Source organism: Phaseolus vulgaris, chromosome 11 (assembly GCF_051622355.1).
Source record: "Phaseolus vulgaris cultivar YP4 chromosome 11, ASM5162235v1, whole genome shotgun sequence".
Lineage (NCBI taxonomy): Eukaryota > Viridiplantae > Streptophyta > Magnoliopsida > Fabales > Fabaceae > Phaseolus > Phaseolus vulgaris.
The window spans coordinates 1645819-1659788 of NC_143508.1; the positions used below are offsets into that span (position 1 = coordinate 1645819).

The following is a 13970-nucleotide window of genomic DNA, read 5'->3' on the forward strand; positions in this document are numbered from 1 at the left end:
TAAATGCCATAACAGCTCCTGGTCCCATAAAGTTGTGGCCCATTGACTTCCTCATTGGAGGGAATCTCTAAATAACTTGTTTCAAAGAGGAAATTGTATTTAAGTAGCATTGGATCAATTTCTTTGTGATGCAACCAGTTGCTATCTTTATGACAGTTATCCCTGATTGGTTGAGGTGTCTTGCAGTTGCTCTCTGTTACTGTTGGCCACTCTAATCTAATTAATTCTCTAACTAATAATATCTGGGGTTTGCGCTGTCTGCTATGTGTATCAGTTTGATTAATTTCGTGCTATCTTGTTCGAGTGATAATAATAATTCAGATTGTGACACTCGATAAGAACCCTTATGATTATCTCAATTTTCATAATTTTGTCACCATATAACTCAAATACTTCAACCCCTTTGAAGATACTGAGTATACGAAAGTTCTGCTGACTTCTTGGAGAGCCGAAGTAACAGTGGCTATCGTTTTCTCCAAACGGTCATCTCATTAACTCATACTGTCTTACCCTTTTCTTGTTGTCTAGTGCAGTCGCGAAGAACCGAGCTATCATTGTTCATATGATCGATCACTTCCTCTCAAGGTTTGAAAATACTGGGAGATATAATTGCAACTGACTATAATTAATAATATATCAAACTACAAGTTCTCAAAGATCAATTATATCTTTTGGTGATCTTAATTATCTTGATTATTTTAGTCTTTATATAAGAGATCTAAAAGCCTATAAATATACACTGATATAAAGGAAGTACTTACTCAATATTTACATACTTGATAGGTCAGAGAATCTTGTGCAAGTGAATCTTGTCAGAAAAGAACAGTACTCCTTTCCAGTTATCTTGTATTTATTTTTTCTGACCAATTTCTGTGGCGTCTGTCATTAGGAATGAAGTCTAGGATAGGAAGTTTCTAAGAAACTCAGGTTTTGGTTTCATCCCATTATGTACTCCTTTACCTATTCCACCTCTTGTTAAACATGACTTGGCCACTTCCATTCCCAACACCGAAATTTGGATGATATAAGCAATTCAATTTTAGCTGGGAATTTTCTCCCAATCCCAATCCTGAATTAGTGGATTAGTTCTTGTTCCTTATTACATATTTGTAGTTTTTAAGAATACGAAACTGTAGGATTTGGAGTTCAAGTACTCTAGTAATTTTATGAGTGTCTCTGATTCTCACTTGTTTGAAACAGCTGCACTCTATGATAATGTATAGTTACAAACCATTAGTCAGTTGAAAATCATCTTTAGAGTGGTGAAAAAAAATAGTTATTACAAAAGACAATAAACTTACCATACATATAATATGTATGCAGATAACAATACAACAACTTTACATTGGAGTGATCACTGATAAATTCTTTGATAAGAAAAGTTATTCCTACGATGGTAAACAGACACGAGATGTGAGACAAGAAAAGATAAAAAAAAATAAACTAAATTCATCATTACTTATTGTTTATTTATATAAATGTCTCATTACAGATGCATTATATGGTATTAAAGAAAAGTTGCAGAGAACTAAAACCAGATATTTATAGAGATAATAAAGTGACAGATTAGAGGCATTTGGCCTCGATCTCCTCCAGTGTAAGCCCCTTTGTTTCTGGTACAACAAGGTATATGAACGCAAGAGATGCCACGGCTATTACACAAAAGATGTAAAACAAGATTCCTGCTCCCAGTAATTCCTGTGATGAAAACAAAAACAAAGTGTCAGAGGAAATTTTATTGAAGAAGTCAATGGGTTCACTGAATAGCAATTTCAAGATGATGTTTCATTACACAGCCTGGTTAACCAAATAGGCAGAGAGGAAAAGAAAGAGAAAATTCACAACACATTTAAATCAAGAAACAAGACCAATGCTAATTATATCACATGCTTGTGTATGATGCTGTGATATCAGATTTTTGTGAAATATGGCATTCATATGATTGATAATGATGATGATGATGACACATTTAAAATATGCAGTGAGTTTATGGTCTCCTGATGAAGTTCTTCATCACCTTCAGTGGGGAAAAAGCAAATGTCACCAGGGCATTTGCACCAAAATTGACGAGTACAGCTATACCAAGTCCTCTGCCTCTTAGGCGTAAGGGGAAAATCTCTGCTATCATGAGCCAACCAATTGGACCAAAGGAAATCTGAAAAAAGACAATGGAGAATCATTAAAATCAAACTGCACAGTATAAGCATTATGAGAAGAAAAAAATGACCCTACACTCTCAGCTAGACTCCAGTATCTATGATCTAAAGAAGGATATAAAAAAAAAAGCATATTCACCTGGTAACAGCCCACGTACAACAGCAGACCAACAACAGCAACAACTGGTGCATTATCCAAGAAAACATAATACGAACCCAGAAGGAATAAAGAGATCACCTGTGATACAAATAAATGACTTCTTAAATTTTTTAACCAGGATCCTCAACTGAAGTTTTCATGTCAAAATTATTCCTCTTATAATATGGACTAATTAGTAGAGTGGCCTAAGCCTCTCATTTTGAGATGGATCTGGGGAAGTGTTCTTTTATCAGGAAATTACTACCAAAACCATCCTACAGAATCAAAGAAACAAGAAGGAACTTACCATTCCTGAAACTCCTCCTAGAAGTAAAGGCCTCCTTCCAAGTTTATCAACAACCACGACTGCGACTCCGGTCATGATCAACTAGAACATAAACAAATGGTCATACATTAGGCAAAAGGAAAAAGAAAAACAAGGAAAAAAACTTTGATTTTCTAAATGAAATGTTGTCCAATTGAGACACTTTTACTTATTCAAAGTTCTGACAAACAGGTCTCTAAACAGCAGTAGCCACATATACAATTCTCAATCAACAGGGACAAAATGTAATATGTGTTTATGTAGCTGTTGGTCAAAAAGCATCAGTTGTCTTCTTGCTAGACAAATTTCTAGACTCCTCCTAGTAGTGTTGGTCTAACCTCATTCTAGAAACTAAGTGTTGGCTTAACCTCACTTAGATTCACCGACATAATTTTCATTTCTTCCAAATTTTTACAATTCTTCATGCTTCCGCAATAGTGTTTATCATCCGTAGAAGATATTCAAATTAAAACAATGAAGAAGAAGGTTTACAAATGAAGATGCAAGCTAGGATCACATAAAAAGGAGAGGGGAAGAGGAGGAAAATGGGAAAACAGATGATTCATAACACTTCACAAGTTTTACTTTTCTTCCTTTTCTCTTGCTGAAAAAGTGACGGGTCGCATTACATAGATGGGAAAAGGAAATGACTGTTCTTAGCAAGACTTGTTTCAGAACTAATGGTTACTTATACAGAATTTTTATATAGACACTGGAAACTCAAACATAACTCTTCATATAAAAATGTGAAATCAATTAAAAATGAAAATACAGAAGCTATTGTATGTACACAAATTCACAATTACTAAGAATATGAGGAAATAAGTAAGATCTACCTTAAAAGCCCCAAGGAGAATAGAGACTCGGGTTGCATCAGATGCTCCGGAAAATCCTGCACTCTACAAAATGGATTGGATAATAATGTTATTTTACTCCGCTCGTACAAAATAATAGATTATATCAATTTGTAACAAAGTATATGGATACAAGGCTTCTAGAAAGAAAGTTAATATTAATTTTGTCTTTTTTAATTCTTAGTTGTTTCCCTGTGTACATATATCTAGTTTTTATTTTGTCTTTTTTTTATTCTAGCTTTTATTGGGTATTTGTTCTACATTCTCTTTCTTTAACTAGACCTAGAATGAATGTATTGCTTATATATATTCAGTCTTTGTGCTTTGATTTAAGTAAGGAAAAGAAAATAGAATAAATATTCCTTCTCATATCATTTGTCTTCCTTTTTCTCTTTTGTTCATCTCAGTTCTTTTTTTATAATAATTTGCAATAGTAGACTAAAATTAATATAGTACCTGAAAGATTGATGCAGCATAGTAGAGTACACTGGGTTGCCCTGTGATCTGTCATAATTTGCAGACAGTAGTGTGAATATACTAAAATGAAGGCATCTTGGAGGATTTTTACTATTTTATTTGAGTGATTGCAAGTACCTGCTGAAACAAGACCAATCCTGCACCAATCCAAAGGGCTTTCAAGCATTTTCCTTGGAATATTTCTCCGAAGGTAACTTCTTTTTCTTCACCCAGATAAGAAAGTTCTGCAAGAATCTCATCAACTTGCTGCTGAGCTGAATCACCACTAGCCTGACCTCGAAGCTGGCGCAAACTACGAATTGCTATCTCTTTTGAATCCTGAACATCTCCTTTTCCCTGTATAGCACGCAAAAGTAACCATCTAGGAGAAGCTGGGAGCCACCACATTCCAACTCCCATGATTATTGCTACAGGACTGCTAACTCCAAACATGTATCGCCACCCGGCTTCAGTATCTACAAACAAGCTACCAAATCCATATCCTGCCTGAACAAATCATATGCAATAATCTTTTGTAATACCAGGATATTCAGAACTGAGAGTAATTTGATAGAATATTATTTCTGATGAGGCTATAAAATAGTAGAAGGAAATATTCACTTGTTGTGTTTTTACAGAACACAGGAGAAAATTTCAAGTCCTCTAAAAGAGTTCAAGAATCGAAGAACTTACAACCATCCCAAGTACTATAAAAAACTCTTTTAGAGATATTAGTTGTCCACGTATTGGTGTTGGAGCTGTCTCTGCAATGTACATTGGAGCAGCATGCATTGCCTGAAATAGAGAAAATTGGAATCATGTATCTTGCTTAAGAGTTAATAAGTTACAGACAAAATATACAACACATTGTTTAAGTCTTTTCTCTGCACAGATTATTTACCTAACAATTCCTTCTGCATGGTTTGTTACCTCAACCAACCAGAAACTAACATACAAGCTGGATGTAACTTTTGGGAGAAAAAGAGCATGCCAACAAGATAAGATGTAATATTTGGGAGAAAAAGAGTATACCAGTCCAATTCCAGTGCCAAATATAAGTCTCCCAAGCACCAATACAGGAAAATTAGGAGCGAATGCTGTTACAAGTGCTCCAACAAAATATAGTAATGCAGCTACAATGAGCTCCCTTCTTCTACCTAAAAATCAAAATTGTCACGTCAGTTTCACCATGAAGGCTATAGCAAACATGATAACTTTTTTTTTTATCAGCAAAGAATATATAAAATAAAATGAGACACTTTAAGGGTGTCCCAACCAGCTGGGGATCCTACAAACATTACTACACATCAATAACATTAACATACCATAACAAGATAGAAGAGCACATCAATATACAATTACAGCAACTCTCCAAAGGAACACATTCTCAAGACAAGACACAAAAGTCCAACAACAAAACTCAGTCTTTGTCAGCAAACAGAAGTAAACCAAACACCAAAACATGATAACTAACAAAAGGAAATTACCTAAGAAGTCAGCAACATTGAAGGCCAACAAGGAGCCAATCAAGGCGCCATATAATGATCCACTAGTCTGCAAAAGATAGCAAGTGCCATTGCCCCAGCTTATTTTCAAAATCAATATATAATTACAAAAGTGAACAAATGTGTCAAATCATAAGAATGACAATAAGAAAAGTAGCCATGACCAATGACAAAAAGGAAAATAATTACTTAAACTTACAAGAAGACCAATTTCAATGGAGGACAACTGGTACCAGGATACTCCACTTAGTGTCGGTGACTGCAAGGTATACAAACAAAACCATAGAAAATTTACAACTGAATACTGTCAAAACTGTTTAGGAAGTTTTATATTTTATCCTTATTATATTTTTATTTTGTATCACAGCTGTATCTTACTATTAATATTAGGATTATGTATTTAGAAACAATCCCACAATCATAGGGATTTGTTTCTCTAGAATTAGTTGTCCATATTTCCTAAAATAACTAGCAAGCTCTCATGTATATATAGGTCTAATGACCTCATAATTTATATAGAAGAAAATATTATTCCTTCTAAACTTGATATGGTATCAGAGCTCCTGATCTTTAGGAGTCTCTGACCGTGCCTGAAAACCCTAAGTTGCAGCCGTCATTGCTGCACAACATTGAGCCTTGCTGCAGCCTTCATTGCTGCACAACCTTGGCCTAATCGCAGCCTTCATTGCTGTGTAGCCTTCACCGCGGCTACTGTTCACCGCGGTTACTGTTCACCACGCACTGTTCATCACGGTTACTGTTCACCGCCGCTACTGTTCATCACTGTGATGGCTGAGATCACTGAGATCGTGAATCCTATTGGGGACAGATCCCAAACTGCTGGAGAATTGCAGAATGTTCATTCTGCTTATAGATTAAATGGAAAAAATTATCTCAAATGGTCTCAACTCATTAGAACCATCTTGAAAGGAAAAGGAAAGGTCAGTCACCTGACTGATATGGCCCCTGATGAACAGGATGCCAAGTTCAAATCATGGGATGAAGAAGACTCCATGATCATGGCATGGCTGTGGAATTCAATGGTCCCAGAAATCAGTGATACCTGCATGTTCCTTAAATCAGCAAAGGAAATTTGGGAGGCAGTAGAACAAACCTATTCTAAGGCCAAGGATGCTGCTCAAATATATGATGTAAAAGTGAAAACCGTGGCTGCCAAGCAGGGAAACAAATCTGTTACAGAATATGCCAATCAACTCAAGTCCCTATGGATGGAATTGGATCACTACCGAGTTATAAAAGCAAAATGTTCAGAAGACTCAGCAATCCTTAAGGAGTATATTGAACAAGATAGAGTTTATGATTTCTTGGTAGGCCTGAATCCTGAATATGATCAGGTTCGAATCCAAATCTTGGGAAAAGAGAAGGTCCCAGGGCTTAATGAAGTGGTAGCCATTATTCGAAGTGAAGAAAGCAGGAGAGGACTGATGTTGGAGACCCCAACTACTGAAAGCTCAGCAATGAAAGCTGAAGGAGGAACAGCCATGCTAACTAACCAGAAGAAAAGCGGGTTTTCCAATATAGAGAAAAAACAGGAGGAAGTCTGGTGTACCTACTGCAACAAGCCGCGCCATACAAGGGAAAAGTGCTGGAAATTACATGGAAAACCCCCAAGCAGAGAATGGGGCCAGAAAGGAGGCCCTCCAAAAAGGGAAGGACAAAGACAAGCACACATTGTTAATGGACAAGGAGAAGAATATGTCCAGCTGAATCATGAAGAGATAGAAAGGGTAAGGTCCTTCCTTAGTAAATTGGAGAAGCCCTCAGGTATGTGCTCCTTAACATATTCTGGTAAGTTTCCATTTTCTTTTGGACTTACTGCTTCAGATACACCCTTTACTCATTTCTGGATACTAGATTCAGGTGCTACTGACCATATGACCCCTCTACCTAAATACTTCTCCACATATATCCCATGTCCTAGCAACAAGAAAATTTCCACAGCAGATGGAACATGTATAACTGCCGCAGGTCAAGGAGAAGTCCAAATAAGCCCATCTATAACATTAAAACATGTCCTTCATGTCCCTAAATTGTCCACCAATCTGATTTCTGTACAGAAACTCACAAAAGATCTCTCTTGTAACGTTGTTTTTCATAACAACTATTGTGTATTTCAGGACAAAAACTCAGGGAGGACGATTGGACATGCTAGAGAATGGAATGGCCTATACTACATGGAGGATCCTAATCTTGGTATCAATAGTCACTCTCTCATATCTGAATCCACCATGACCAGTAAAGAGAAAGCTCAACTATATCATTGTCGGCTAGGACACCCTTCATTTCAAGTTGTAAAAGTGCTCTTCCCTTCCTTGTTTCAGAATTTAAATGTGGAGAGTCTCCATTGTGAGGTGTGTGAGCTTGCGAAACACAAGCGTGTACCTTTTCCCATTAGTAATAAAATGAGTCCTTTCCCTTTTTTTTCTTATCCATACTGATGTCTGGGGTCCTGCTAATATTCCTAATATCTCAGGTGCTAAGTGGTTTTTAACCTTCATAGATGATTGTACACGGGTGACTTGGGTTTTCCTATTGAAACATAAATCTGAGGTTAGCTCCATTTTTGTTCAGTTTGTGTCTATGATTAAAAATCAATTTGGAGTTAATATCAAGAGAATTAGGTCTGATAATGCCAAGGACTACTTTAACCTGGTGCTAAACTCTTTTTGCCAAAAGGAAGGGATAATTCATGAGTCTTCATGTGTTAACACACCCCAACAGAATGGGATTGCAGAAAGAAAAAATGGGCACTTATTAGACCAAACTAGAGCTCTACTTTTTCAAAATCATGTCCCTAAGAAATTTTGGGGGGAAGCCCTTCTTACGGCCACCTACCTAATCAATAGGTTACCCTCTAAAATCTTAGCATCAAAAAGCCCCATGGAAGTCCTATCCTCCTTCTACCCACACCTAAACCCTACAAATAAACTCCAACCTAGAATATTTGGGTGTGTATCCTTTGTGCATGTTCATAGTAATGAAAGGGGAAAGTTGGACCCTAGGGCTGTCAAATGTGTATTCTTAGGGTACTCAACCACACAAAAAGGATACAAGTGTTTTCACCCCCCGTCAAAGAGATTCTTTGTGTCAAGGGATGTCACATTCAACGAACAAGAGAGCTACTTCCAGCCTCATCTTCAAGGGGAGAATGTAAGAGAGGAAGATGAGCCTCTCATGCTTCCAAATATGGCATTTGGACCTGAAATTGGGACAAATAGCATTGCTGTCCCTGAAACTGAGACAAGAACAAAACAAGCACCTGAACCAGCAGCAAGACCTGAATCAGCTCCTGAACAGGCACCTGAATCAGCAGCTGAATCTGCACCTAATGGTGGTGGGAAATTCGGAAAAAATCTGGTATATTCAAGAAGAGGAAAGGTCATTCCAGAATCTATCCATGTCCAAGAATCCAACCTACCATCTTTACATGAGGTAACAGTTTCTAATCCTAGACATTCCAATAATTCTAATGAGTTTATTTTGGAAAATTCAGAAGCACAGGAGGATCAAAACCTGGATCTTCCTATTGCCCTTAGAAAGGGAACCAGAACCTGCACCCAACAGCCACTTTACCCTCTATCAAATTTCCTATCCTTTGAAAAATTCTCTCCTACCCATAAAACCTTTCTCACAAACTTAAACTCTACACCCACACCTTCCTCTGTATCTGAAGCATTATCTGACAGGAAATGGAAACAAGCCATGGATGTGGAAATGGAGGCACTAAACAAGAACAGGACCTGGGAGCTTGTCACCTTACCAACTGGAAAAAAACCAGTAGGGTGTAAGTGGGTATACGCTGTAAAGTATCGGGCTGATGGGACTATTGAGCGTTACAAGGCAAGGTTAGTAGCCAAAGGATTCACTCAAACCTATGGAGTGGATTACTTGGAGACATTTGCTCCGGTTGCTAAGATGAACACGGTCAGAGTAATATTGTCATTAGCAGCAAATCATGATTGGGATATGCAGCAGTTCGATGTGAAGAATGCATTCCTACATGGAGACCTTGAAGAAGAAATATACATGGAGTTGCCCCCTGGCTATGATGGACAGGTTGCTGCTGGAACCGTTTGTAAGCTAAAAAAGGCTCTATATGGGCTGAAACAATCCCCAAGAGCATGGTTTGGAAGATTCACCAAAGTTTTGACAAGTTTGGGCTACAAACAGAGCCAAGGAGATCACACTTTATTTATTAAACATTCAGTTTCAGGAGGAGTAACAATATTATTGGTGTATGTAGATGATATTATAATAACTGGAGATGACAAAGAGGAGCAGCAAACGTTAAGTCAATGTCTTGCCACAGAATTTGAAATTAAGACATTAGGGAGACTTAAATATTTTTTGGGAATTGAAGTGGCCCATTCCAAGAAAGGAATCTTCATATCTCAACAAAAATATATTACTGACTTGCTTAGAGAAACAGGAAAGACAGCCTGCAAACCAGCAAGTACTCCAGTTGATCCAAATATAAAGTTGGGAAGTGCGGAGGAGGATAATGCCGTGGACAAGGAAATGTACCAAAGACTCGTGGGCAGGCTTATTTACTTATCTCACACTAGGCCAGACATTGCTTTTGCTGTGAGTCTAGTCAGTCAATTTATGCACCAACCAAAGGAGGCACATTTGCAAGCTGCCCTTAGAATTGTGCAGTATTTAAAAGGGACTCTAGGAAGAGGGATTTTGTTCAAACGAAACAAAAGTGTTCGTCTTGAAGCATACACGGATGCAGATTATGCAGAGTCAGTTGTGGATAGGAGATCAACTACTGGATACTGCACCTTCCTTGGTGGAAATCTAGTGACTTGGAAGAGTAAAAAACAAAGTGTAGTAGCTAGATCAAGTGCTGAAGCAGAATTTCGAGCAATGGCCCAAGGAATATGTGAACTTCTATGGCTGAAGATTATATTGGAAGACTTGAAGATAAGATGGGATGAACCTATGAGGTTATATTGTGACAATAAATCTGCAATCAGCATAGCCCACAACCCAGTACAGCATGATAGAACTAAACATATCGAGGTGGACAGACATTTTATCAAGGAAAAGTTAGACAGTGGCTTGATTTGCACCCCATATGTGTCCACTCAGAGTCAACTTGCAGACATACTCACCAAAGGACTGAACTGCAGTAACTTTGAAAGAATTATATCCAAGCTGGGAATGGAGAACATCTATTCACCAGCTTGAGGGGGAGTGTCAAAACTGTTTAGGAAGTTTTATATTTTATCCTTATTATATTTTTATTTTGTATCACAGCTGTATCTTACTATTAATATTAGGATTATGTATTTAGAAACAATCCCACAATCATAGGGATTTGTTTCTCTAGAATTAGTTGTCCATATTTCCTAAAATAACTAGCAAGCTCTCATGTATATGACCTCATAATTTATATAGAAGAAAATATTATTCCTTCTAAACTTGATAAATACTAGCTTAGTAGCTTCTGAAGAAAACATTGACCTACTTGAGTATGACATTTTGGTAAAAGTAACAAAAAATAGATGTAAGCATAAGAATATATAGTAGTATTAGGAAGGAATACATACTTTTTTATTTTCATATGTGAAAAGACAGTTACAGCATAAGTCAGTTCTACAATACAATGAAAAGGTCTACACTGTTATTTAAGCCAGAGAGTAGGCTTCCTTAAGGAAATCCATACTTTTTCTGTTTTCAGTTGGGGAAAATGAAATCCTTCAAGTCTTCTGATAAGAATGAATTGCTTTAAGTCTTATATGGTAATCTTCATCTTAGATGTATTGCACACTAGAAGACAGTTTACCCATATGAATAGCAATCTAACAGGGAATCTACTAAACAGAGACTTGTTTCTGCCAGCAATTTTCCAGATATGAAAATAACAGACTACTACACAGAAAAAAATACTTTGAAGTACCAAATCAATGGTGCCAAACAATATTTGAAAATTTTGATACATGTTATAACAGTGCAGACCACATCAAGGAAATAGCTTTAAGAAGGTTACAAACTACAAAGTAAAAGTATAACTTATAAAAAGAAGCAGCAATCATTTTTTCCCATATAAATCTTGCCCATCACATATCTTGAGCTGCCCTGTTGCAGTGCTCTTGCAGTTGGATCTCTCCCTATGACTTCTATAGGGCAAAAATATATCTAGAGTCACAGTAAGAAAAAACAGCTAAAGAGATCATGTAACTGTTATAACTTTAAATACATTATGGGTGATATGTGGATTACAGTTTATATGACTAATCACCATAGCCATAAACTTCAATTGAAGGTGTGAAATTTTTAATACTCCCCCACATGAATATTATAAAAATGTTGAGCCAGTACCTAAATTATAGAAGAAGGGTATACCTGAATGGAAATGGTTGCAGAAGATGTGGCACCAATATCATAGCCAAATAGTAGGCCACCAAAAGCTGGGAAGAGAAACCTGAGATTTTTAAAACGCACTTTAGGTGAGACCACAAGCATAGATCTCTTTAATTTCTTCTTCTTTTCCACTTGGAGGAAAAAGTATCACACAATCAGTTAAAGATCAGAAAATCAGTGGGAAATAATACCGTTTTCTTATCAAAAATTGGCAAATTGCTCCATCAATCTCCAGCAGAAAAAAAATCAAGAAATCCAAAAGGACAAAGTTTTTACAAGATATATTAAAATAAGTCAATTGTATAGTATGTGATGCAGAGCTTTATTTCTATAGTAATGGTATTTTTTGACATGAAATAAAAATTGATGATGGATTTTCTAAGCAGTGCAGAAAATTAACAAAGAAGAGATCAAAAGCTAATACTCACGGGAGAATTGCAGCAGAGAGAGAATAGCTCTCGGAGTGATGAACCCCAATAAGCAAAGGCTCCCTTGCACTCCCAATCTCACCAGAGGAACTTCCTTCCTAGTGAAAATCAAAGCATTTTAAGTGTTGTGAGAGGGAAAAAAAACTCCAAAAGCTAGAAACGAGTTAGTTTAATTGCCATTAACAACACACGGAATAGCTCTGATTGCAAGCATTCAACCTATTCTTGTTCCAATTTATCCTCTTACACGACAAAATGCACATAATTCTCAGATTTCATTGAAAAAACATGTTTGATAGGCAAAACAAGAACAAATAAAAAAAGAGTGATGATTTCAATTCTATTGTTTGTATTGACTCTCCCCCAACAAAACATTCAGCCAAAAAAGAACCACGACAAAACAGTAGGTAAACTGCTTCATAATGCACACATAGTATTCAAAGACCAGACAAATCGTATAGGGTATAAACTAATCGAAATTAAAGGTGCAATTCAGTGTATGTCAACAACTCAAGACCATGAATGCCAAAACCCCAAATGAAGCTAAGTTCTTTTCCTTGAACTCAAATTCGTTGACCTCATTTTGAGTTGAACAAGTTCATATTTTTCTGACACCCATTGAAACGGGGATTGTTTCGCAACCAACTTCCTTTCAGAATTTCAACACTTTCCTTCCCTCCCAAAATATTTTTTTTTCTCAGAGACCAAACGAAGTGTAAATCCACATACTACAATATATATGTGCACATAATTCAAATATAATTCAAATTCATGGAGATAATGAATTGCCCAGAGAAGAAGAAAAGGAAGAAAAACGAAAAGGGGATAACGAAAGAACCTTTGCAGAAGTGGGTTGCTCAGGATCGGATGCCATTGATTTGGACTTCACAGAGTAGTGGTTGAAGAATAAAAGTGGAGAAAATATATTATAAATATGAAGAAAGAAACAGATGATGTTTCTGTTTGAGACACTTTCAATAGATTAAGAGAAAACCTTAACTCAACTCCCAGTCCACGTGGGACTTTGTACTATAGAACAAGACATCAATTTTATAATTACATTTATATAAACATAAACCAAAATTGTTGCTTTATTCTATGAGAAGAAAATCACTGTAAATCAGAGTTCTTTTTCTGCATGAAACTCTGAGTAAAATCTGTGTAAATTTTTTACAGTGATGATATTTATCTCATTGTCACAATCACCCACTATCTCCAGAGCCACATTTTCACTCCAATTTGCATTATTTAGCTATTTATACACGGTTAGGAAGATGGCTACGTTCATCCATTGATCTACAAACCTGACGAATTCTCTGGTTCATTTAATGTTCATAACTCAGAAAAAACCCACGTCAGCATGTCCATGGTTGATGCTGTGTGCATCACTGTACAATAGTATAATCAGAAAAATGGATCATCAGTGTTAATGTACATGAAATGAAAATCACTGCAGAACACACATCAAATTTGTAACTCAGGGATTGGTGACTAACATGGATAACATCATATGAGAGTAATTATATAATGGGTGCTTCTTTCTTCCTCCAACCCTACATTTTTTTCTTCCTGTACCCCCTACATTAATGTGAATTTACAAAATTAACCTGAGAGTTTTTGAAAACCCCAAAGTCAGCGCATCCCACCCTTCTTCTTCCTTCTCTGCATTTTCATGGACATTGTTATGTCGACTCAAGGGTTTTTACTTGTGTGGGCT

At 36.6% G+C, this 13970-nt stretch overlaps 2 protein-coding genes across 2 annotated transcripts; one reads left to right on the forward strand and one right to left on the reverse strand.

The window, feature by feature from the left end:
- Positions 1-1429: 1429 nt before the first annotated feature.
- LOC137818447 (D-xylose-proton symporter-like 2) lies at positions 1430-13478 on the reverse strand. Its single transcript, XM_068621892.2, has 14 exons — positions 13092-13478; positions 12254-12351; positions 11808-11886; positions 5635-5694; positions 5418-5484; positions 4963-5087; positions 4624-4725; positions 4069-4437; positions 3931-3978; positions 3457-3519; positions 2603-2683; positions 2296-2394; positions 2018-2155; positions 1430-1698 (listed from the first exon to the last, which is right to left on the reverse strand). The coding sequence occupies exons 1-14, from the start codon at positions 13125-13127 to the stop codon at positions 1567-1569; spliced, it is 1497 nt and encodes a 498-aa protein (XP_068477993.2). The 5' UTR covers positions 13128-13478; the 3' UTR covers positions 1430-1566.
- LOC150022948 (uncharacterized) lies at positions 5744-8386 on the forward strand. Its single transcript, XM_090297091.1, has one exon. The coding sequence runs from the start codon at positions 6224-6226 to the stop codon at positions 7892-7894; it is 1671 nt and encodes a 556-aa protein (XP_090153217.1). The 5' UTR covers positions 5744-6223; the 3' UTR covers positions 7895-8386.
- Positions 13479-13970: the final 492 nt, after the last annotated feature.